We start from the raw sequence: 22400 nt of genomic DNA, 5'->3' as shown, positions 1-22400 counted from the left end.
TAAATCCACAAGAAGTCAATCATTCCCCAGGTCATTATGAAAGAGATGACCAGCCCCAACTCACCTTAAACTCCTCCTCTAATCCATTGTTGCTGGTCCCTGGGATTTTGTTGTAAATTTTCTGCAGATGTGTTTCTAGAGAGGTGACTTCCAGTTCTGTGTCTCCATAGAGATAATGCTCCAGAAGGGCTTGGTATATGAAGACGTACTGCATCTGAAATACGGATGATGCCCGAGTTCACAGTTACACACACACACGGGCCTGGCAGTGCCAGGGTACCCTCTCCCACTTGCATTTCACTCCAGTCCACTTCTTCAATCCTAGCACAGATAAAATGACTGCTCTCATTCCAATTCAGGGAGGCAGGCCTTAAAGTACATGAGTCTCTCTGGGGTTGCTTACACTTGGGAGGAAGGGTTCTACTCTGGCACCCTCTTGGAGAGAAGGACAAATCCAACTCCTACTCATTCGGAGAGCACCGAATGGATAGACAGAGGGGCTGTCAAATTCTGGTGACACACAAAACCTGTGCCAGCCTCTCTCCCAGTGCTGTGCCCTTTGAACTCCATGCTCTAACCACTGAGCCAATCTCACTGTTGCTCCTGGATGGATCTGGCTGGGCTGCATCACAACTGTGGCAATGGATTGGCTGCCCACATATATGCTTCCCTCAGGACCTGTTCCATTTCCTTAGAGCCTGGTACAAATGACATCTGCCCCACCTTCCTGACTCCCCTAGGTACAACCTCCTCCATGCTCCATGGTTTGTAAGGGCCCCTCATCACACATGAGGCGGTAGATAGTTTGGCCCTGGAATGCCCCCCACCTTCATTTCACCCATAAACCACTCACGTCTGTTTGCACCATCTGGCAGCGCTGTGCCCGGATCCGGCTCACAAAGCCATACACGTCCACCTTCCGCTCTGTATGCATCATGTCCAGCATGGCGTCAATGACAACAAAGGTACCTGTACGCCCTACACCCGCACTGCAGCCAGAGAGCAGGAGTATTACTGGGATGGCCAATGCCTTGTGGAAACACAGGGAGAGGACAGCACAGGGCAGGGCTCCTTCTTCAAGTCTCTAAATTCTAATTCTGTATGAGGCAGAGCTGGAACTTTCATGGAGGCAAGAACCCTGCTATACCCTAAACTCCTCACCTCTAGCTATGAGGACAAGGGAAGCGTGACACTTAGAAGAGCCTGAAGGTTCCCAGTACATGATGGCTTCAGAGCAGTGGTCTCCCCACCCCCAGTCTTGGGACTGCCTATCCCTCTTTCCTCAAGTGCTGTCCACCCAACTAAAACGTGAGGCCTCTCTCTGGCTGCTACCCTGGAGCCCCAACAGCTCGTCTGCTCTGTGCCAGCCTCCTCAGCCAGGGCCCCTGCACCATCCCTACTCTGGCCATGGGAGCAGAATGTGGTATGAGTGGGAAGCCAAGCTCAGGCCATACTGACCTGCAGTGTACCACGATGGCCCCTGCATACTGAGGGTTGCAGGCCTTCACCTTCTTGAGGAACTTGAGCATGCCGATCGGGGTGAAAGGCACCCCAAAGTCTGGCCAGCTGGTAAAGTGGAACTGAGTGATGAGGCGCTGAGGCTTTCTGTTGGTCACGTCCCCCACCTGTGAATTGAAGAGATCCTGCGTGGTCCTGATACCCTGGCGTGAGGCAGCACCAGGGGAAGGAGGGTGAGGCTTAGGGGCCAGGGCCAGCCTAAGTGGCTGTCAGTGACAACAGCGAAGTGAGAGTATTAAGCTTTCCAAGGAAGTTTAAACCATGAGCAGAGAAGCTTCTGAGGAACCCCATGGAGTTGGCAGGGCTGTGGATGTGAAACTCCAAGAAGTTAAATGACCGGCTCAAAGCCCCTGAACTAGTAAATGGCAAATTCAGTACTAAAATGCAGGTCTCCTGACTTGGTAAACCCCCTCTTCACAGCACCACCCTGCCCTCAGCTGAAGGCAACCTTTGCTCAAGCCTCCAGGTTGCTCTGGAGGATCAGGAGCAGGGGCCACCACATCCTTGACGTCAGGAGCCTTTTGGGGTAAGGACGGTGGAGAGGTAAGTCAAGTGCCTGGAAGATAACACTACGGTGCACCTGGTTCATCCCTAAGATAACCAAACGCCATCTCAGTAATACTTTTTCTCCCAGTCATGAAAAGTCACAAAAATGTTCCTGCCTTGGCTTTGTCCCCCCCCCCCCCCAAAAAAACAAAATAAAACATCGTCTGGTTTCAGAGTCCAAACATACTGCACACTCAGCAACTCCTGCCCACCTTGAATAAGAGGGTGACCACCCAGCCTGTTCTGCCATCTCAATGGTCAACAGATCCCAAAAGAGAAGCAATCAAGTAGGAGACAGTACCTGTTGAATGCAGAACTTCCGCACTGTGTAGTCCACCAGCACAGTCACATCCTCTACTGAAACGCGGATATTCCCATAGGTCCAGCAGCCTTGGTCTGGCCAGTACTGGGCGCACTTACACTGGAAAAGAACAGACACGCATCCCCCTCACCTCAGACTCCCTGCCCCCAGCAGATGCAAAGGACTCGAAGGGAAAGGAGCACAAAAGCCCAGACTGAAGCCCTCAAAAAGACCTCTGGCCTCTTCTCTCACCTCAGTCAAATGCAGACTTTAAAGAAAAATTTTTTTATTTTATTGAAGTATAGTTGATTTACAATGTTGTGTTAGCAAAGTGATTCAGGTATACATATACACGCATTCCCTTTCAGATTCTTTTCCATTATGGCTTGTCACAGGATACTGAATATAGTTCCCTGTGCTCTACAATAGGACCCTGTAGTTTATCCATTCCATATATAACAGTTTGCATCTGTTCATCCCAGCCTCCCAATCCATCCCTCCCCAACCTCCCTGACCCAAAATTTATTTAATTTATTTAACTGTTCTTTTTTTAAGTTCCTCAGCTTCTATCCTGTTTAGCAAAATCTTCTAATTTATGCACAGCCCCAGCCCTATACTTCTAATTCGTTCCCACCTCTATTCCCTCACAGTTCAGGGCAAACTGGAAACCATTTTACCTACAAAATCTGCTCTTCCACAATATCCAGGTCTGCTCTAGGGACAAGCCTGTTTGATCTGGAATGAGCAACTTGCTGCGAAGGAGTCACCAGGGTGGACTGATGCAGACTGTAAAAATGCCATGAGAGGTCCAAGGCTTTCTCTGGTGATTAGGCCTTGGACAGCTCCCAAGAGCCAGAGGTAGGGTTGAAGGAAACGAACCTAAAGCCCAGCCCTAAAGCTATTCTTTCTAAGCTGATCAACACAGCCAACAGCCCAGTGGGGGTACCGGGGTGACTCTAGGCTATCCTGGAGAGAGAGAGACTGTCACCAATCAGGATTCCTCTCTGGGGCTTAATCCAGGACTCAGGACTGGTGCTGGCTATGACCCAGTGATGGGGCTCGTCAGGCACGGACTTGGCAACCACAGAAGCAAAAGGACCCATTTCAAGGCTGCCTAAAGCCAGGACCTCACATTTCCTTATACGCTGCAGGGTCTCAGTTTATACAGCTCCCTCTGCTGACTCAGGAAGAGGAAGCAAGACACCCAGGGGAATGAGGGAGTAGAGACGCTAGGGGAAAAAGCTCCTCTATGGTTTTTCCTTGGCTAATGGCCCAATTCTTTCTTCCAGGATGTTCTGGATCCACAGTGAGCTGTTTGATTACTAGACAAGCTGTGACCTGGATACACCCCTAAGTTCATCAGAGGCTTCCAGGCCACAGGAAAGTGGTAGGCACATTAGCCTGCATTCTGTCTGGATGAATGACTGGCACAGGAACCACAAAGGGTGGAGAGCTTAGGCTCAAACACGCAGAGCTCCAGCAGAGCAGACCCTCTGCTCTGCCATTATCAGGAGCCATTCTGTCTAATTTCTCCACTCACCTCCTTTCTCTCCTTGAGATTGGTCACCATGACAATGGTGGCTGTGTTTTGTTCCCAGATCATCCTCCAAAAATCGTTCACTGTTTCTTCTTTTGGTCCTAAAGTAGCCAATAGCAAAGATGAGGAGAACCAAGGGGAAGAAAGATGCTGGGAAACTGGGAAACTTTTGGAAGCCTGTGTCCATATGTCCCCAGCTAAATATCCAGTCCATCTATCCACCCACTCACCTACTAAATTAACATTTCCTGTGTATCTACCAGGCACTTCATTAAGAAGTGGGGTGGAGATGTGAGGTTGCCAAAATAAAAAGAGAACAGGAACAATGTCTCCCAAAAAGAGAGGATTAGAAATCATGACTCCTACTGAATACCTATATTATGGGGCAGATATTGAGCTATGTGCTTTATATCTCATTTATTTCTTCCTACTATGATCTGAGGCGGGTGTCATTAGCCAGAGAGGTTGGGTAAGTTGCTTAGGCTGAAATTTAAAATTTATTTCCTGCACAGCCTTTTCTAGAAAGCCACTAGAGATTTCTAAACAATGAGGGCATAAATAGAGAAAAATGGGATCTAACACTGAAGAGAGGCTAATAGAATACCTAGGGTGTTGGTAAAGGGAAGGCTCAGGATAATTACTCTGCCAGGGGCAGCAAGAACGAATATAGGACATCCAAGGGCTATAAGGAGTTCAGTGAGGTCACTGCGTAGGGTGCGTGCAGGGGTAGAAGTTGGAGCTGGAAAGATAGGTAAGGAACCAGAATCTAGAGCAGTAGTGGCCAGGAGCTCAGTGGTTAATGAATCCGACTAGGAACCATGAGGTTGTGGGTTCAATCCCTGGCCTCAGTCAGTGGGTTAAGGATCCGGTGTTGCCGTGAGCTGTGGTGTAGGTCGAAGACGCAGCTCAGATCCCCAGTTGCTCTGGCTGTGGTGTAGGCCAGCGGCTACAGCTCTGATTCAACCCCTAGCCTGGGAACCTCCATGTGGTGCAAGTGCGGCCCTAGTAAAAAAAAAAAAGACCAAAAAAATAGAGTAGGGGCCAGGCTAAGGAAGCCTTGTTCTACAGATAATGAAAAATCATTACAGGATTTTTTTTTTTGAAGGTTCTCTTTTATTTTATGTCTGAAAATGTCTATTTTACTTTCGCATTTAGCATATTTTTGCAGATCACGTATTTCCTTGTTGGTAGTTTTTGTTTTTTTCTTTTTTCTTATTTATTTTTTTCCACTATACAGCATGGGGACATTACAGGATTTTCATGAGAGTCTGAAGAAAGTTTTGCATTAAGAAAGGCTATTCTGGGAGTTCATTGTTGTGGTTCAGCAATAAGGAACCCGACTAGTATCCATGAGGACTCGGGTTGGATCCCTGGCCTTGCTCCGTGGGTTAAGGACCCAGTGTTGCCATGAGCTATGGTGTAGGTAGCAGATGTGGTTCAGATCTGATGTTACTGTGGCTGTGGTGTAGTCCAGGAGCTACAGCTCCAATTCGATCCCTAGCCTGGGAACTTCCATATGCCACAGGTGTGGCCCTAAAAAGACAAAAACCAACCAAACAAAAAAACTTGCCATTCTGGTGGAAGGAAAGCCAAGAGCAAAGCTGGGGCCTAGAGGGATCAATCACTAAGCTACTGCAACAGAGCTGGAAGAAAAGAAGAGAGTAAGGCAGTGTGTCAGAGAAAACAGATTTTGGAGAGAGAAAGAAGAGGCCTAGTCATACTTGGAGCAAGGGACAGGTAAGAGAGCTGGGTGATCTCAAATTGGCTTGAGTGATTAGGTGGATTACATTCCAGTCTCCAAAGAACATGGAGAGAAAGCAGCTTTGGGCTGAGGGAGAATATTTAGAAAAGTAAGAAGAATCAAAAGAACTAAATGTCAGGAAATAACAGAGTTTCGAATAGTGTGAGGTACTGTGCGGAGGTTCAAGAGGGTGGGAATGTGAAAAAAGGTCCTTCAGGAAATCAAAGGTGACCTAATTTAACAAATATTATAGCATCAACAAAGCCCCATGAGTACAAGAGAAGAGACTGCATGTGGTTGTTGACGCCAAATCATCACTGAGGAGGCTGGGTCTCAGAGGGTGGACATGAATTGACAGATGGCTGCAGAGGGAGGGAAAGTGGGGCCTGGTTAGGCAAGGGCCAGGCCCCAGTGGGAGACTGCAAGGGCAAGGAGGATCTAAGGCTTTTCCCAACCATTGCCACCTTATGTTACCTCTATTCCTATACCATGATCATAGTACTGTCCAAAAGAACTTTCTGTGATGATGGACATGCTTCCAGTTGCACTAATACGTAGCCTCTATTGAGCCTTAAAATGTGACTGTTGAGGAACTGAATTTAAAATTTTATTTAATTTTAATTAATTAAAATTTTAATTTTAATTTTTTTTTTTTAGGGCTGCACCTAAAAAAAGTATATGGAAGTTCCCAGGCTAGGGGTCAAATCGGAGCTGCAGCTTCTGGCCTACGCCACAGCCACAGCAATGTGGGATTAGAGCTGCAGCTGCAACCTATACCACAGCTCATGGCAATGCTGGATCCTTAACCCACTGAGCTAGGCCAGGGTTCAAACCTGCATATTCATGGACACTAGTCGAGTTCTTAACCTGCTGAGCCACAATAGAAACTCAAAAATTTTAATTTTAAATGGCCACATGTGGCTACTGGCTACTGTATTGAATAGGATAGCCACTTACCAAAATTTATTTTGCTATAAATGATTCCTTACCAACCAAAGGCTCCAAAGAGGCAGAGACCATGTTCTGTTTTATTCCCCTACACACCCCCAGACCTAGGCCAGTGACTGGCACACAATAAATAATCAATAATAAATATTTGCTGAATGACTAAATACGTGAGTATGAACATCAACTACTTTTTAGTGCTGCAAACATCAAGATATTTTTTGCTACAGGATCCCAAAGATAAGGACACCTGTTAGAACTTCGGGCTATGGAAATGTGTGCAGAGCACGTATAGAGCATGTGTAGGTCCCTGCTCCAAGGTTTCCTAGACCACTTATCTGCAGGTAACAGTGGAGCTCAGGCCCATGAGCGGGAGGAGGAGATCAGTCAGCCTGGATCCTGTGAGGTAGTCAAATCCTCTTTGGACCCTAAATCCAAATTCAAATTCTGAATAGCTTGGTTTGAACCCGAGGTTCCCAAAGGGCTCCAAGACAGAGGACCCTGTTAGACTGTGGGTTTTGTGTGTGTGTGTGTATTTTTTCTCCAGTATTTTTTATGTACATATACAAAAGAACTTCTTTTAAAGGACCCCTGGACACTAAGTCATCAAGATGAAGGCCCTCAGTTATAAACCTGCAAGGTAGATCATCACAGAAAAGCTAATGCATTCTGATTAATCTATTTAGTAACTGGAATAAAAAACCCAAACTGATTCATGGTTAACCCCAAGAGTAAAAAAAAATCTTACTTTACCTTGTGCAGCAATGAATTTGTTCTTTTCTTGGTAGCCCTGGAGGTGGAGTGAGGGAGGAGTGGAGGAGAAAAACAAAGTGAAAATCAAAAATGGAGAGGAATGAAATTTCCTGCATTCCCAACCAGTTTACAAAGCCTCCCTTGTGAAAAGGTCCAGGCAATTAACAAGGATTTCCACTCTAGAAATTTTCACGGGATTAGCTTTGGATAGCAGAAAGCAAAGATTACAAGGATTACAGGGTCTAAGCAGTCTTCTCAAAGGGACTTATTCACAAACATTGGTATAAGAACATCCAAATAACAATGCCTAGGCTGTTGGTATTTTCTGTTTCTGCTGCTTTCTCAGAAGCTGACACTCTGGGTCTTAGTCTTAATGGATAAGAACCCTCCAAGTCAGAAGCATATGTGGTGGGTCCAAGGCTGAGGCTGGGCCCACACTAGGTAGGAAAAAGGGTTATTTATTTATTCATTTATTTGTCTTTTCCAGGGCCACACCCTCAGAATATGGAGGTTCCCAGGCTAGGAGTCTAATTGGCTAGGTGGCTAATTGAGCCACAGCAACGCAGGATCCGAGCTGCATTTGCGACCTATACTATAGGCCATGGCAACAATGGATCCTTAACACACTGAGCGAGGCCAGGGATAGAACCCACAGCCTCATGGTTCCTAGTCAGATTTGTTAACAGTTGAGCCATGGCAGGAACTCCCAAGGGTTATTTTCTTTACCCAGGTGCAAAGATTTCCTAGGAGTAGCCTGTGGATTTGGTGTAACAGCTCCCAGTGTTTGACACCAGGGTTCTCTATTGCAGACAGTGGGAGGTGAAGAAGCCATGGAGCCCGGGATGTCACTTAATAGAGAAGGAGCCTCTGAAAAACTAACAGTGGCAGTAACTTTCTTTTTCAGTCTTTAATGTTTAGTCATATATCTTTTCAACTTCATTGTTGTTCACTTGAAAAGTCCTAGGTGAGTGGAAAGTCATTTGATTTAAGGGCTGCAAATCACCTTCTGCTGCTCCCATACAGCTTTAAGATGGGCATAAGGGAGGCAGCTTTGTGGATAGGACACTATGTCACACCAAGGTGACGATGTTGAAATACAAGTCTTTGAGGCTATGGCAGAACAAAGGAGGGGGCTGAGTCTGAGAAGCCACGTCCTGTTCCAGCTTAAACAAGGGCAGGAATGCCTCCCCGAACAGGAGGAGAAAGCTTTTGGCCTTGATGGGACATGTTTGGAGTTAACAATAAGAAGCTTGTTAAAATTTTTGAGAAGAGGAACTTAAGTTTCTTCAAATGCTTTTAATCATTAGAAGATGGAAACTGATAAAGCTTTAATTCAGGATGCTCCATTCTGCTTATAGCACTAAACTTGCAATTAAAACTGAGAAGCTCTTTAGAGTATTTTAAGCCACACTGTCCCTGCCCCAGGAGAAGCTGCTGCCAAGTTCTCAGGAGAGCATGTGGGCCAGGAACAGCTTGAAAGCACTGTTGGAGGGCCCAGCCCCAAAGTGCTTCCCGCCCTAGCTTTAGCAGGAATGTGCCATATCCCCCATGAAAGAATGCTTACACAGTGACATGGTGACACTGCTTAACCAATAAGGGAGAACTAGAAGGAGGCAAAACTATTGATCTTCCTCAGGTTACAGTCAAAGATGAAAGGTGAAATGTGGCTCTCTGGTCCTGAGATGTCTTTGGATTCTGAATCCCCAGTTGTCTCTTGGTGGTACTTACATTCCTACCAGTTTAAAACAAAAACAAAACACCTCTAAAAGATCCTCTAGGAGTTCCCGTCGTGGCGCAGTGGTTAACGAATCTGACTAGGAACCATGAGGTTGCGGGTTTGATCCCTGCCCTTGCTCAGTGGGTTAACGATCCGGCGCTGCCGTGAGCTGTGGTGTAGGTCGCAGACGCAGCTCGGATCCTGCGTTGCTGTGACTCTGGCGTAGGCCGGTGGCTACAGCTCCGATTAGACCCCTAGCCTGGGAACCTCCATATGCGGAGGGAGTGGCCCAAGAAATGGCAAAAAGACAAAAAAAAAAAAAAAGATTCTCTATACATCTCTATACACCCAGGTATCTAAAGGTGAATGAGGAAACTGGTCCCTCCTAAGACCCCAGCCAGGAAGCCCTGTTACCAACTGTGCCACTGCCTGCTTCATCTTCTCCTGTTACCAGCATCAGGTTGGCTTTCAGACCTTTGTATTCTCCAAAGCAGAGGCTACAATCCCCTGCCTGTTGCCAGCACTTCATGGTGCCTGACGCCAAGTCTCTTTGAGATCTATGTGATCTTAGTTCTCTGTGCCAAAATGCCTTGGTAAGTGATTGCCAGTGTGGGAATGGGGATTAACTGTATATGGACAAGAAGGTTCTCACTGGGATGAGCAAAGTTCTAAAACTAAGAGGCAATAGTTAAAAGGTATAGGGTTTTTTTTCCCCCCTTTTATTTTTTTCTCCTGTTTTGGTTACCCCACAGCATATGGAGTTTCTGGACCAGGGATCAGATCTGAGCCAAAGTTGTGACCTACACTGGATCCTTTAAGCCGCTGTACCAGGCTAGGGATCAAACCTGCATCCTGGCACCGCAAGATGCCGCTGATCCCCTTGTGCCACAGTGGGAACTCCAGGCCTAATTTTTTTTTTTTTGGTCTTTTTGCTATTTCTTGGGCCGCTCCCTCAGCATATGTAGGTTCCCAGGCTAGGGGTCCAATCGGAGCTGTAGCCGCCAGCCTACACCAGAGCCACAGCAACTCGGGATCCGAGCCACGCCTGCAACCTACACCACTGATCACGGCAACGCCGGATCGTTAACCCACTGAGCAAGGGCAGGGACCGAACCCGCAACCTCATGGTTCCTAGTCAGATTCGTTAACCACTGCGCCACGACAGGAACTCCCCAGGCCTTATTTTTTGAGATGCCGAAATGTTCTAAAATTGGTGACCGTTGTACATATCTGTGAATATATATGTGTGTGTATCTGTGATATACATATATATTAGTGTATCTGTGAATATACTAAAAACCACTGAACTGAAAACTTGAAATTGGTAAAAATTATAGCATGTGAACTATATCTCAATAATGCCATTAAAAAAGTTCTAAAACAATTAGTCACGACAGCATAACTTGGTAAATGTAATAAAAATCAAGAATTCCACTTTTTTGGGGGTCTTTTTAGGGCTACACTCGCAGCATATGGAAATTCCCAGGCAAGGGGTCAAATCAGGGCTGCAGCTGCCGGTCTACACCACAGCCATAGCAAGGCCAGATCTGAGCCACATCTGCAACCTGTGCTGTGGCTCAGGGTAACACTGGGTCCTTAACCCATTGAGCAAAGCCCGGGATCAAAACCACATCCTCATGGATACTACCACTGAGCCACAAGGGAACTCCCTGGAATTGTACCGTATTTACTCTTTGTGACATTGGCTTTTTTCACTTGTAATAATGTCTTCAGGGTTCATCCATGTTGTAACATGTGTCAGAATTTCTTCCCTAAATAATATTCCATTGTCTGCATACAACATATTTTACCTATTCATTCTTCCGTTGATGGGCACCTGGGTTGGTTCCACCTTTTGGCTATCGTGACTCATGCTGCTATGAACATGGGTGTACAAATTCTATCAGTATTCTCTTCATGCATCCTGCTTTAGTAGTCAGGATTGCTCTTTGCAGCTCACTTGCTTGCTCTCTCTCTTTACTGGCTCCTTCCCCTCAGCCTATCAAGTCTCTAACATCACCTCTACAAACATTCTCTGAATCACCTTTGAAAACCTCTTTCCAGTTTCAGTTCACAGTAGATACAACTAACAGACATACCTGGTGTCAGATACTCTTGTCCTGTTTTCCCTTACTTTTACTATAGATGGCAAGGTGTGCTTTTGTTCTTAGTTCTCTGAATAAGGTCAATATAGGATTCATTGGCTCTTACAGAGAAGTATACATTTACATTCAGATTTCTGCACAGGAAAACTTTGGGAACGGTGAGAGGTAAACATAAGAATACATTTTAAACTGTTTGGTCTTTAAAATTTTTTTCAGTCCCTTAAAAAAATTAGACTCTTCAGGGAAAATCTGAAATGACAAATATTTCTCCTAATGTGCAGTGGGGAAGGAACCAACAATCATTCAAGGTAATAATGAGAAAAGCTCAAGTTCCTTACATTGATGAATGAAGCATTGATGTAATCAGAATCTGGAACTCCTTCAACAGGTGTCAGATGGACTCTAGAGTGGTCATCTAGAAAAAAAATTTTTTTTCAATTAAATTCAGTTTTTTCCCCACAGGTCCTGATACAACCAGACCAGTTGTGACATCTACAACTTGTGTACAGAGACATACATATGTAAAGTAGTCACTGCAACACTATACGGCGAAAATCTGGACACACCCAACCATCATTAGGAGACTAAGTTAAATAAATTAAAATATATCCGTAATACGGAATACTAAGCAGCTGATAAAAAAGAAAGAGAATACTTCTGTTTCTTGACAACTTCTGATATACATTAGATCTTGTTACTGTTTTCTACATTTCTCCATATTATAGCAGTTTCAGGCATTATAGCTCAAAATCTATATAACTACAGAGTGATCACCACAAGTCCAGTTACTATCCATCACCATACAGCAGACCCCCACCCCCATCTTCATCCATTCTGCCTACCCCCAATCCCTTTCTCCTCTGGTAACTATAAATCTGTTCTCTGTATCTATGAGTTTGTGTTTTTTTTAATTTTAATTTTTTTTTTTTGGTCTTTTTAGGGTGGCACCTGTGGCAAATGGAAGTTTCCAGGCTAGGGGTCACACTGGGGCTACACCATAGCCACAGCAACACAGATCCGAGCCACATCTGTGACCTACACTGGAGCTTGCAACAACACCAGATCCTTAACCCACTGAGTGAGGCCAAGGATAGAAACCGTATCCTCATGGATACTAGTTGGGTTCTTAACCTGCTGAACCACAACAGGAACTCATTTTGTTTTTTAGATTCCACACGAGTGAAATCATACAGTTATTTGTCTTTTTCCGTCTTATTTTCCAATATATATTGGAAAAAAAAGAAAAAAATCAGAGCAATGTATACAGCATACCAGTTATATTTTTAGAAAAATACACTATATGCACAGATATTCTACATGAATAAGAAGACCTAAGTATCTGTAAATGCCCAGCACAGTGGTCTCCAATATGTTATGCACCCAAAAACACATCAAGAATTTTTAAAGGATGAATTAAGAAAAAAAAAAAAAAAAAAGCAATTATCAAAATAAAGCCAAGTTTAAACATTTTGCTCTTGCATCTCACTGGATTATGCATATTCCATTCTGGAGACCACTTGCATCTCCCTGGATTATGCATATTCCATCTGGAGACCACTAGCCCAGAAAAATGTCTGTTAGCTTATAGTTAAACTGATTCGCAATGGCTAACTCTGGGAAGAAGTTGTAAAGAGAACTCTGACTTGGAATTTCTTTGCAATGAGCAAAAAACACAACAAAAAACACAACAAACATGCACATGCTATTTGGCCCAAGTGAAACTGCTCTAACCTCCTAGAAATTTTAGGCCTGTAACAAAAAACCTGGTCAAGCACCCCAACTGATTTTATGAGCACCTGGTGTTGCCCTTGGAGCCATAAAGGCTCTTTTAGCTCAAAGGCTTGACTCTATTATTACCAGCCTTCCAATGATCAATCACGAGATTCTTTCCATCCTCAGAAATCTGGCTACACATGTAGTTTCAGGCTACATCCCAAGAAATCTTACACACACTCACAAGGCAAGATGTTTACATATCGATTTTTTTCCTTGTTCTCCTCCTTGGAGGCAGCTTCACAGGTGGCCTGGATAGGACAAGCAGGGAGAGCCTGAAAGGTTAGGAGAAATTAGAGGAGTTACTAACACCAAAAATGCAAACTGCTGCACCATACACTGACCTGGCAGCAAGTTCTATCTTTTCTTGAGGAAAAAGGATGGGCCCAGGTGAACACCTGCGGCCTAATACAGACAGTGCACTTCTCTTCTAAACAGCCTCTAAGCTCCTTGGAGTCTGAATCCCCAGAGGGCAGAATGCCCTTCTTGTTCCTAAACAGCATGCTCTTTATATGATTACCATGTGGTTAGGGGCCTGGTACAATGCTGGGTCAAAATGGACCACTCCAGTATATAAGTGGGGACATAACCGAAGAGACAGGCCATTTATGCACATGCTGACCACCATGCAAAGTTGAGATGCATCTTAGAATAAACCACAAAGGAGGGGTTTGGATGGCCAGGTGAGTCAGGGTCCTGACAAGGGGGTGTGGCAGCCCAGGCTCCAGCAGCATGTGGGAAGGAAGCAAGGACAGGAAGGTGTGGGTAAGAGAACATTCACAGGGATGCAACAGTTAGGAAGCAAAGGTTGTGGGTGAGGTGACACGGAACCTGATGCAGTTTTGGAGCAAATGTAAATTAGCCAGCACTGGGAGGTATGTGGGTAAGTATAAATGGTTTCATCTGAGATAATCCAGGTTGCATGACTTTGAGCAAATCTGTTAAATTTTCTTGGCCAAAGTTTCTCATAAAATTGGGAAAATGATAAGTTCCCAGGCCAGGGATTGAACCTGCGCCACAAGCAGTGACCTAAACCACAGCAGTGACAATGTCAGATCTTTAACTGGCCACCAGGAACTTCCTAGACAATCTTTCCGAAAGTGATTTGGAAATATCTTTTACAAGCCTTAAAAATAATCATAGCCTTTGATCTAGCAGCTCCGGATTTCTAGCCTAAATGAATAAAAACCTCTATGTTCAAATTATTTACTTCATCATTGTTTAGAATGACCCCAAACTGAAAACAACCTTAGTATTCAGCAGTAGGAAAACAGTTAAGTAAAATTTTAGTTCATGTGTTACTTTTCATTCACTCGTTCTTTTTTTTTTTTGCCACACCTGTAGTATGTGTTAGTTCCTGGGCCAGGAATCAAACCTGTACCACAGTGACCTGAGCCACTGCAGTGACAACACCAGATCCTTAAGCCACTGTGCCACAAGAGAACTCTTTCATTCATTCTTTCAACAAAGATATAATGCATAGCTACCAGGTTAGGTACAGAGCAAATAGTGATGAATCAATCATACACACAGTTCTTGCTCTCATGGACAAATTTGTGGGTGAAAGGCAGATATCAAATAAAGAAAAGAAAAGAAAGCTATATACCATGATAAATGCAATGAAAGAACAGAATAATACTAAAGTATCAGAAAGCCCCAAAATATCTCAGTACCGATTAAATGTAGGTTTCTGGGAGGAAGGGTGAGTATGGAAAATAGTATTCCAGGTACAAAGAACAGCATGTGTGATGACCCAGAGGCAGGAGAAGGCTTGGTGTGGTGAGGAAATAAATCATCAGAGAGGATGTTATGCAGACAGTGTGGTTGGTGGGGATGGCAAGGGGAAGTGGCAGGAAATGAGTTTGACAAGGTTAGATCATGTAGATCCCTGAATAGGAGGTCTGAATTTTACTTAAGTGCATAAGGAAACCATTTAAGGTTTTTAAACTGCAATCTACTTTACATGTTAAAGAATCACTCTGGGAGTTCCCGGTGTGGCTCAGTGGAAATCTGACTAGTATCCATGAGGACACAAGGTTCAATCCCTGGCCTCGCTCAGTGGGTTAAGGATCCGGTATTGGTGTAGGTCACAGATGCAGCTCGGATTTGCCATTGCTGTGGCTGTGGCGTAGGCCGGTGACTACACCTCCCATTTAACCTCTAGCCTGGGAACCTCTGTATGCCGACAGTGCAGCCCTAAAAAACAAAGCAAAAAACAAAAAATGAAAAAAAAAAAAAGAAAAAGAATCACTCTGGCTGCTACATGGAGAATGGGCATGGGAGGGTGATGGCAATGAAGATGTATTATGGAGTTAAAATTACATTTAGAGAAGCAATGAACAAAAGGAAAGCTGGGGAGAGAAAGAGGAATGAAGGATGACTCTCAGGTTTCTAGCTTGGATAATAATAATTTTTAAATTTTAAGTAAAGGGAATGCCAGCCTAAAAGGAACCAATTTTGCGAGATGGAAGCAAGAGCTTTAAGAAGGAGCAACTATATATTCTGGGAACCAGCAAGTCGGTGGCAGGAGAAATTAAAGTGAAAGACCCTAAAATAACAGGAGTCAACATCTCATAGTCTATCTACCTGAAGTTCCTCAAGAGATTTCCTTTTCAGAGTTAAAACCCTGGAGGCTCTGCATGTTATTTTACCAAGAAAGCCAATTTCTTTAGTCTCGGTGCTGACATACATAAAAGGAAAAAAGAGTTTCCTGGGCCAGAAGATTGTTATCTCCCAATTCACCCACAGTGTGCCCTCTCTTCACCCAGACAGGCTAGATTTCCAGACTTCCACCTTGATGCAGGGCAGGATGAGAAACAAGTTTTTAAAAGCCTTCATGACTAATCCTGAAGCATTATTTTTCCTGTACATCCTTTGTCTAAAATGAAGTGCAAGAGAAGCAGTGACAACAAGATTCTTGAAAATAGTCCTCAGGGTCATTAATGACAATGACCACACCTCAAAGTCCTATCAGCATCCCTAGCTCCCCCAGTCATGTTGAACAAAAATTAGGTCTCCAGCTACCTTTAGGCTCCTAAAAAGAAAATTAAGAAACAGGAGACACAGTTTAACAAGAGAAAATAAAGGGTTTGCTCTACAGAACACTGTGTTACATGCAAAAATGTCAGACTGAAGACTAGGTCAGGGATGAAAATAAGGGGCTCCTACTCCTTTTGGTTTCTACTCTGAAAATCCCAGCCCAGAGAGCTGGGCGGGCAGAAGCAACTGAATGCTCTAACTTGCTAAATTCTCTATAAACAGTAGGTGGCATCAAAGACCATTTCATTCCTTGCTTAAGCCTTTACTGGAAGCAAGCCTAAGTCACTTTTTAAAAAAGCTGTTACAAATTTTGGTCTTTCAATTTTTATATTTATTTTTTTTTAAAAGTGTATCCATTACCCAATTTAATGCAGAAGTTCACTTTGGGCCTTTCCTCATATCCTCTTCCTTCTCCTCCCACGTTAGACTTGGAATTTTGTATTATTCCCTTGCTTTATTTGTATCCCATACATTCTGCATGCTTAAACAACATATTTTCGTTGTTCAATTTTTTTTTTTAATAAAAATGGAACGGTAATCAAGTGGTGACTTGCTTTTTGGCCCAACATTATGTTCTGAAGATTCATCCAGGTTGTTCCACACAGGTAAACGTCATTCATTTCATTTTATTTTGTATTTTTAGGGCTGCACTTGTGCCATACGGAGGTTCCTAGGCTAGGGGTCGAATGAGGGCTGCAGCTGCCGGCCTATGCCATAGCCACAACAACACAGGATCCAAGCTGTGTCTGCAACCTACACTACAGCTCATAGCAAGGCCAGGGATCAAACCCATGTCCTCATGGATACTAGGTGGGTTGGTTACCGCTGAGCCACAACAGGAACTGCAAAACTTCATTTATTTTAACTACTTTGTAGTGCTCCATTTTAAGGTCATACAAACATTTATTTATCCATTCTACTACTGATGAATACGTGGGCTGTTTACAATTAATGATCCTGCTTTGAGCACTAATTTTTTGTGTCTCCTTGTGCACGTACGCAAGAGTTTCAGGTATGAGTATCTTTCTTTAACCTTACCAAATGAGGCCAGATTGTTTTTCAAAGTAGCTGTACCAGTGAACACTCCTACCAGCAAGGTAAAGAGTTCTAGTTGTTCCGTATCCTCATCAACATTTGCTGTGGTCAGACTTTCAGTGTATCAAATGCAGGTTTAATTTACATTTCTCTGATTATTAATGAGGTTCACCATTTTCCCACTGCTTACTGGTCAACAGGATTTCCTCTTCTGTGAAGAATCTAGTTGAGTGTTTCCCAATTTTTCTACTGGATTATTTCCTTAATAATTTGCAGGGGTTTTTTTTTAAACATGTTTCGGATACTCATCCTTTATCAGCTACAAGTGTTGCAAGTATCTTTTACCAAGTTTGTGGTCTATCCTTTCATTTTCTTTATGGTATTTGTTTTTAAGTTTTTCATTTTAATGTAGTCAAGTTGATCTTTCCCTTAGTAAAAGTTTTAAGTCTCAAGAATTCTTTCCTACGTAAGATCATAGTATATTTTCCTACACTATTGGCTATACATTTTGTCCTCTAAATTGCAGTGTTTTCACCAAGTGGGATGGACTTTCATGTCTGCTATGAGACAGCAGTTCCATTTCATTTATTCCCACGAGGTTATACAATTGTCCGAGCGCTATTTTTTTGGTCAAGGTCATCCTTTCCACCACCAAAACTGCAACAGCATTTCTCCTTCTCTCACAGATAGGTTTCCCTTTACATATGAACCTGCTTCTGGGTCCTCTATTTTACTCCGCTGGTCAATTCATCTATCCCAGTGCCAATACAAAACTGTCTTAATTACTAAACTTTATAATAACTATACTGGTAAGGCAGGTCTCCTCACCTTGTTCTTCTTCTTCAGGAATGTCTTGGCTATTCTTGAATCTTTTCTCCTCCATATAAATTTTAGAATCAGCTTGTCAAGTTCCACAAAAAACCTGTGGGGATTTTTATCGGAATTGCATTGAATCTATACATCAGTTTGGGGAGAATTGACAACTTTACAATATTAAGCCTTCTACTTCATAGCTCTAACCTCTTTCACTAATTTAGGCTTTTTTCTTTAATGTCTTCAAACATTTTTATAACTTTCTCCAAAGATTTTGTTAAATTTATTTCTATGTCCTTTACATTTTGGATGCTATTGTAAATAACATCTTTTAAAAATTTTTTGATTTTCTGATTGTGGCTTATGTACAGAAATGAATTTTTTTAATGCTGCTCTTCTATCAACCTTGCTACAATAACATTAATTCTAATAATTTATCTGATGAGTCTTTGAATTTTTCTGAGGACAAAATTCTCCTCTGTGAAAAAAACGGATTTTTGTCTCCTCCTTTCCAGTCCTTAATACCTTTCATTCTTTTTCTTGCCTTACTGTGCTATCAAACATCTCCAGTATAGCGCTGAATCTCATTCGTTTCAAGTTTGAATCCCCTCCCAAATACTCTTGTCTCACTCACAGAGCCTGAACACTCTGCCTACTAACTTCCAAGGCAGTCACCTCATCTTAGAACAGTTCTGTTGAGAAGGACTTAACACCCAGATACACAATATCCTTTGTACTTCCCTTGTACTGATTTTTGTAAAACCCAGACGTCAGCTGGCACCTTTTCTGCCCTGTGGAAATCCTGAACCCCAATGCCCAGGACTGCTGAATTCCAAAATCTTTGACACACACAGTTGCTGCTAATTCCTATGGGCTTTTGGCTCTGATTCATTTATTTGGAGATAATTCGTCAATGTAGAAGCTGTTTTGCCTCTGCCTCACTCAGATGCCACACAATCCTGTTACTAGATTACATATACATGCTTCTTTACCTGCTAATCTAAGAATTAAGCTGTCTCTACTAAAGATGGCAGGGTCTTGAGTGGAGCTGAAAGGCTTCACATCTCACAATTTACAAATTTGGACTACCTCACTGCCTCCAGTTCTTTCCTTCATCTCCTATTCCCTTCATCTCAGGAGCTAGCTAGCTAACTCACTTTATTTACTAAACCTTAAACATGCTTTAGGGACTTCAGTAAGTGGCTTTTCAAAGTATTTCTTTTAAGTAAGTTCAGTACTTCCTTCTGAGACAAATGCTGGTTAGTAAAAAAGTTCCAGCTTTTAACTTTAGGACAAAAGTTCCACTGCCTGGAACCTTCAATCACGGTGGTGTTTCACAGAAATGCTACACACTCTCCTTTTAGCTTGTCAGATATCTGAAAACAGCTGTCATTTCATATGATTACTGTTCCTTCAGCTGTTCATCCCTATGGTCCAGTTTTTCTCCAGAACAACTTCCCATTTAGTGGTATTCTTTTTCACGGAGACCTGACTGCAAGACTCTTGGCATTGAAACGGGGATTCTTTACTTTACATGCTGTGTATCCATTAAAGCATAATGAATATGTGTTAAAGCGAACAAGCTTGAATAACTTTATTTACTATATTAAAAAAACTTTTTAAAGTTTGTTTTTAATAATGCTATTCAAGAGTTTCTGTGTGGTACACAGTGGGTTAAGGATCCAGCATTGTCATTGCTAAGATGCACAGTGCAACTGTGGTGTGAGTTTGGCCCCCAAAAATGTAATTTAAAAATGCTTGTCATTGGACTTCCCGTGTGGCTCACAACATAAAAATGCTTGTTGTAAAAGAAAGTGGAAGTTCCCTATCATGTCTCTCCTATCTGCCCTTACGCCCACTCCCCGACCCTGGGTAACCACTGCTCACAGTTCACAGTATTTTTCCAGACTTTAAAAAACATTCACCTGCATACATAGGTTTTTTTTTTTTTTCTTTTTTAAAATGGGTGGTGGTGGTGGGGTGTACCAAGTAAAGTTTCCTGCAATGTTTTTTCCCATGTTTGTGTTAACACATTTAATTTCAAAATAGACACAAGAAATCATTTAGCCATTCTGCTACTTGACAAATACTTTTCATTTTATTTTCCCTATTATAAACAATGATGTATCGAACATCCTTGTACAAGTATCTATTTGGTTTTCTGTTAGAGCCCCATAAGTTAGGTCAGTTAGGTAAGCATTTAAAATTTGGTTAATACTGCCAAAGCATCCATCCAATGTTGTATCATTTTAAGGTCCCCCTACCTGCATGTATGAGTGCCTTTAACCCCATTCCTTTGCCCATTCTTGATATCAATCATTAAAAATTTTCAAGTCTAGCAGGCCCAAAATAATGGTTAATTTTAATCTATATTTTCTCATTGCTAGATAGAGCTAATATTCTTTTCATTTTGTTTCTAGACCACTCGTTTTTCTTCTCTGAACTGCCAATTTTTCTATTACAATGTTTACTTTTTTCCCACAGGTTTGGAGGAATCCTATTTGGTATGGAAAATTCTCTGTCTACCTGTTGCAAATAGTGTCTCCCAGTTGGCCACTTTTTTTATGGTGGCATTTTTCATAGAGACATTTGAAATTTTAATGTTTTTATCATCTATCAATCTATTCCATTCTAGCTTCTGAATCTTGTATTTGGCTTAGGCCTTCTGCACCCCATTGTTATAACAATATTATTCTATGATAGTAAACACAAACTGCAGGGTTTGTTCTGTGTGTTATTGCTCCTTTCTCTGCCAGGGCCAATCACTGTAAGCAGTCACATCTGACCTATACTGTGCCAACTAGATTCTCTTTCTCAGGATTTTGAAACCCAGGAAGAAGCAGAGGCTTCCCCAGAGGGCCCCAGACCCACCAGGATAGGAACTGCTCTGCCCAAGCATTGTAAGTCTTTCTCATCTTTTGATTCTGCCAGCTTCCTCAGTGTCTTTCTGATTGATGGTTTTAGTTTTTTGCTGAATTGACTTCTCTTGTTTTTAAGAGAGTGGGGCTCTTTTTGAGAGACTGATGAGGGAAATGAGTGATATGAACCTGATTACCAAGTTCAGATGAGGGGAAGGAACTATCAACCAATTTTCATTATGGGGAAGAGCAAGCCATTCATACCTCACAACTTTGGTTACTGGCCTGTAATCACCTGGGATGTGTCCCAGCTGATGGTAAAGGAGTTGGGGGATGGAGAATCCCAATTAAAAGGAGATAGGAAATGCTGAAACTAAGGAGATGACTTCTGACCAGCTTAGACAATAAAACAAGGAAAAGCCCAGCTCTAACATCAAATTCTCATCTCCAAAGACGGCATAAGAATCAGGGTCCTTCTATGAGTGTGCTATGTACTTTGCTGAACCAAAAGCTAAGAGTTGAGAATTTTGCTGGTTGCTAAAGGTTAATATCAATAGAATTCACATCTTTTCTTGGCTGGTCCTGTGAAAGACAGGGCTTTAAAGTGAGATAATTGAAATGATGCGGAAAAGAAACAGAGAAGTTGGAGAAAGCCAACTTCTAAAAATCTCTATTATCTTCTGTACTGCATTGTGCTTTCATGATGAAAACTGCTTCACAATCCAGCTCTCATTGCTCATAGATAATCAGGACAATCAGGCATAACATGATCTAGAGGGTAAAAGACATAAAGAAAGTAGAAAAGCACTAATACTGAAAGAACTAATACCCAGAAGAAACCGTAGGAATTCACTGAGTTGGATAATCAAAAGCCATAGAAACAGTTGTTGATATGGATGTTAGGGATGTTAGACCAAGGAGGGGAGAGCATAATTTTTTAACGGGGCCAAATTTCTAGTTACGATATGGTTAAGTGAACTTCTGCAGTTAGTATAACTGCTCAGGAAACTGGCTGCAGTTCCAATGGTGGAGTGGGCTGGCCAGCAGGGACCTGGACTGAATGCTGGATTCAGCGAGATAACAATGAAAAGCCAGAAAGCTCTTGGCACAAAGTAGAGGAGATGAGTGTTACATGGGATCAAACAGGCTCAACCTTCCTACTGACACTTTCACCATGTCCTTGATGGGATCCGCTAGCCTTGCTAGAGGGTGTACACTGGAGGAAAGCACCTGGATCTTTTAGAAGAAGCTACTGATTTCAAAATAGGCTTCTTGATCTTAGTGGGATGAAAAAAGTCTCAGAGGCCATGGTTCAGCAGGGCTCAGAGGTGGATAATTTGTTGTGAAGCTTCCCCAAACAGAAAAGGGATACAGCCAGCCAGCCAGCCAGCTCAGGGCAGTTGAGGGCATCTGACTAGACTCCGATGCTAGAGAAGGGCCCTTCTTCATCCAATTCCCAGGCCTGAGTCAGTTCATAGACCTAGAACCCTTCAATGATGGACACATATAAGAAAGAACCTCACCACAGCACATCAACACTCATGTACCATGAACCTTCTGTCTCACCTTCCCTTAAGAATCTGTAGGAGTTCCCGTTGTGGCTTAGTGGTTAGCGAACCCGACTAGCATCCATGAGGACGCAGGTTGGATCCCTGGCCTCGCTCAGTGGGTTAAGGGTCCAGTGTTGCCATGAGCTGTTGAGTAGGTCACAGATGTGGA

The 22400-nt window shown here is 43.0% G+C and overlaps 1 protein-coding gene across 2 annotated transcripts in view; it reads right to left on the bottom strand.

Annotated features, from left to right (window-relative positions):
- Window positions 1-22400, bottom strand: part of PTPRA (protein tyrosine phosphatase receptor type A) — a 159682-nt gene that overhangs the window by 11305 nt on the left and 125977 nt on the right. For both annotated transcript variants that reach the window (XM_047771473.1, XM_047771472.1), the window contains 8 exons: window positions 13121-13211; window positions 11502-11578; window positions 7342-7378; window positions 3906-4003; window positions 2366-2485; window positions 1459-1625; window positions 854-989; window positions 65-214 (listed from right to left, as the gene is read on the bottom strand). In XM_047771473.1, the coding sequence (XP_047627429.1) occupies window positions 65-214; window positions 854-989; window positions 1459-1625; window positions 2366-2485; window positions 3906-4003; window positions 7342-7378; window positions 11502-11578; window positions 13121-13211 (876 nt within the window). The remainder of the gene's footprint in view (window positions 1-64; window positions 215-853; window positions 990-1458; window positions 1626-2365; window positions 2486-3905; window positions 4004-7341; window positions 7379-11501; window positions 11579-13120; window positions 13212-22400) is intronic.

This window comes from Phacochoerus africanus, chromosome 3 (genome assembly GCF_016906955.1).
Source record: "Phacochoerus africanus isolate WHEZ1 chromosome 3, ROS_Pafr_v1, whole genome shotgun sequence".
Taxonomy (NCBI): Eukaryota; Metazoa; Chordata; class Mammalia; order Artiodactyla; family Suidae; genus Phacochoerus; species Phacochoerus africanus.
Note: the sequence above shows the minus strand (reverse complement) of the source record. Positions and strands in the feature narration are given on the sequence as shown.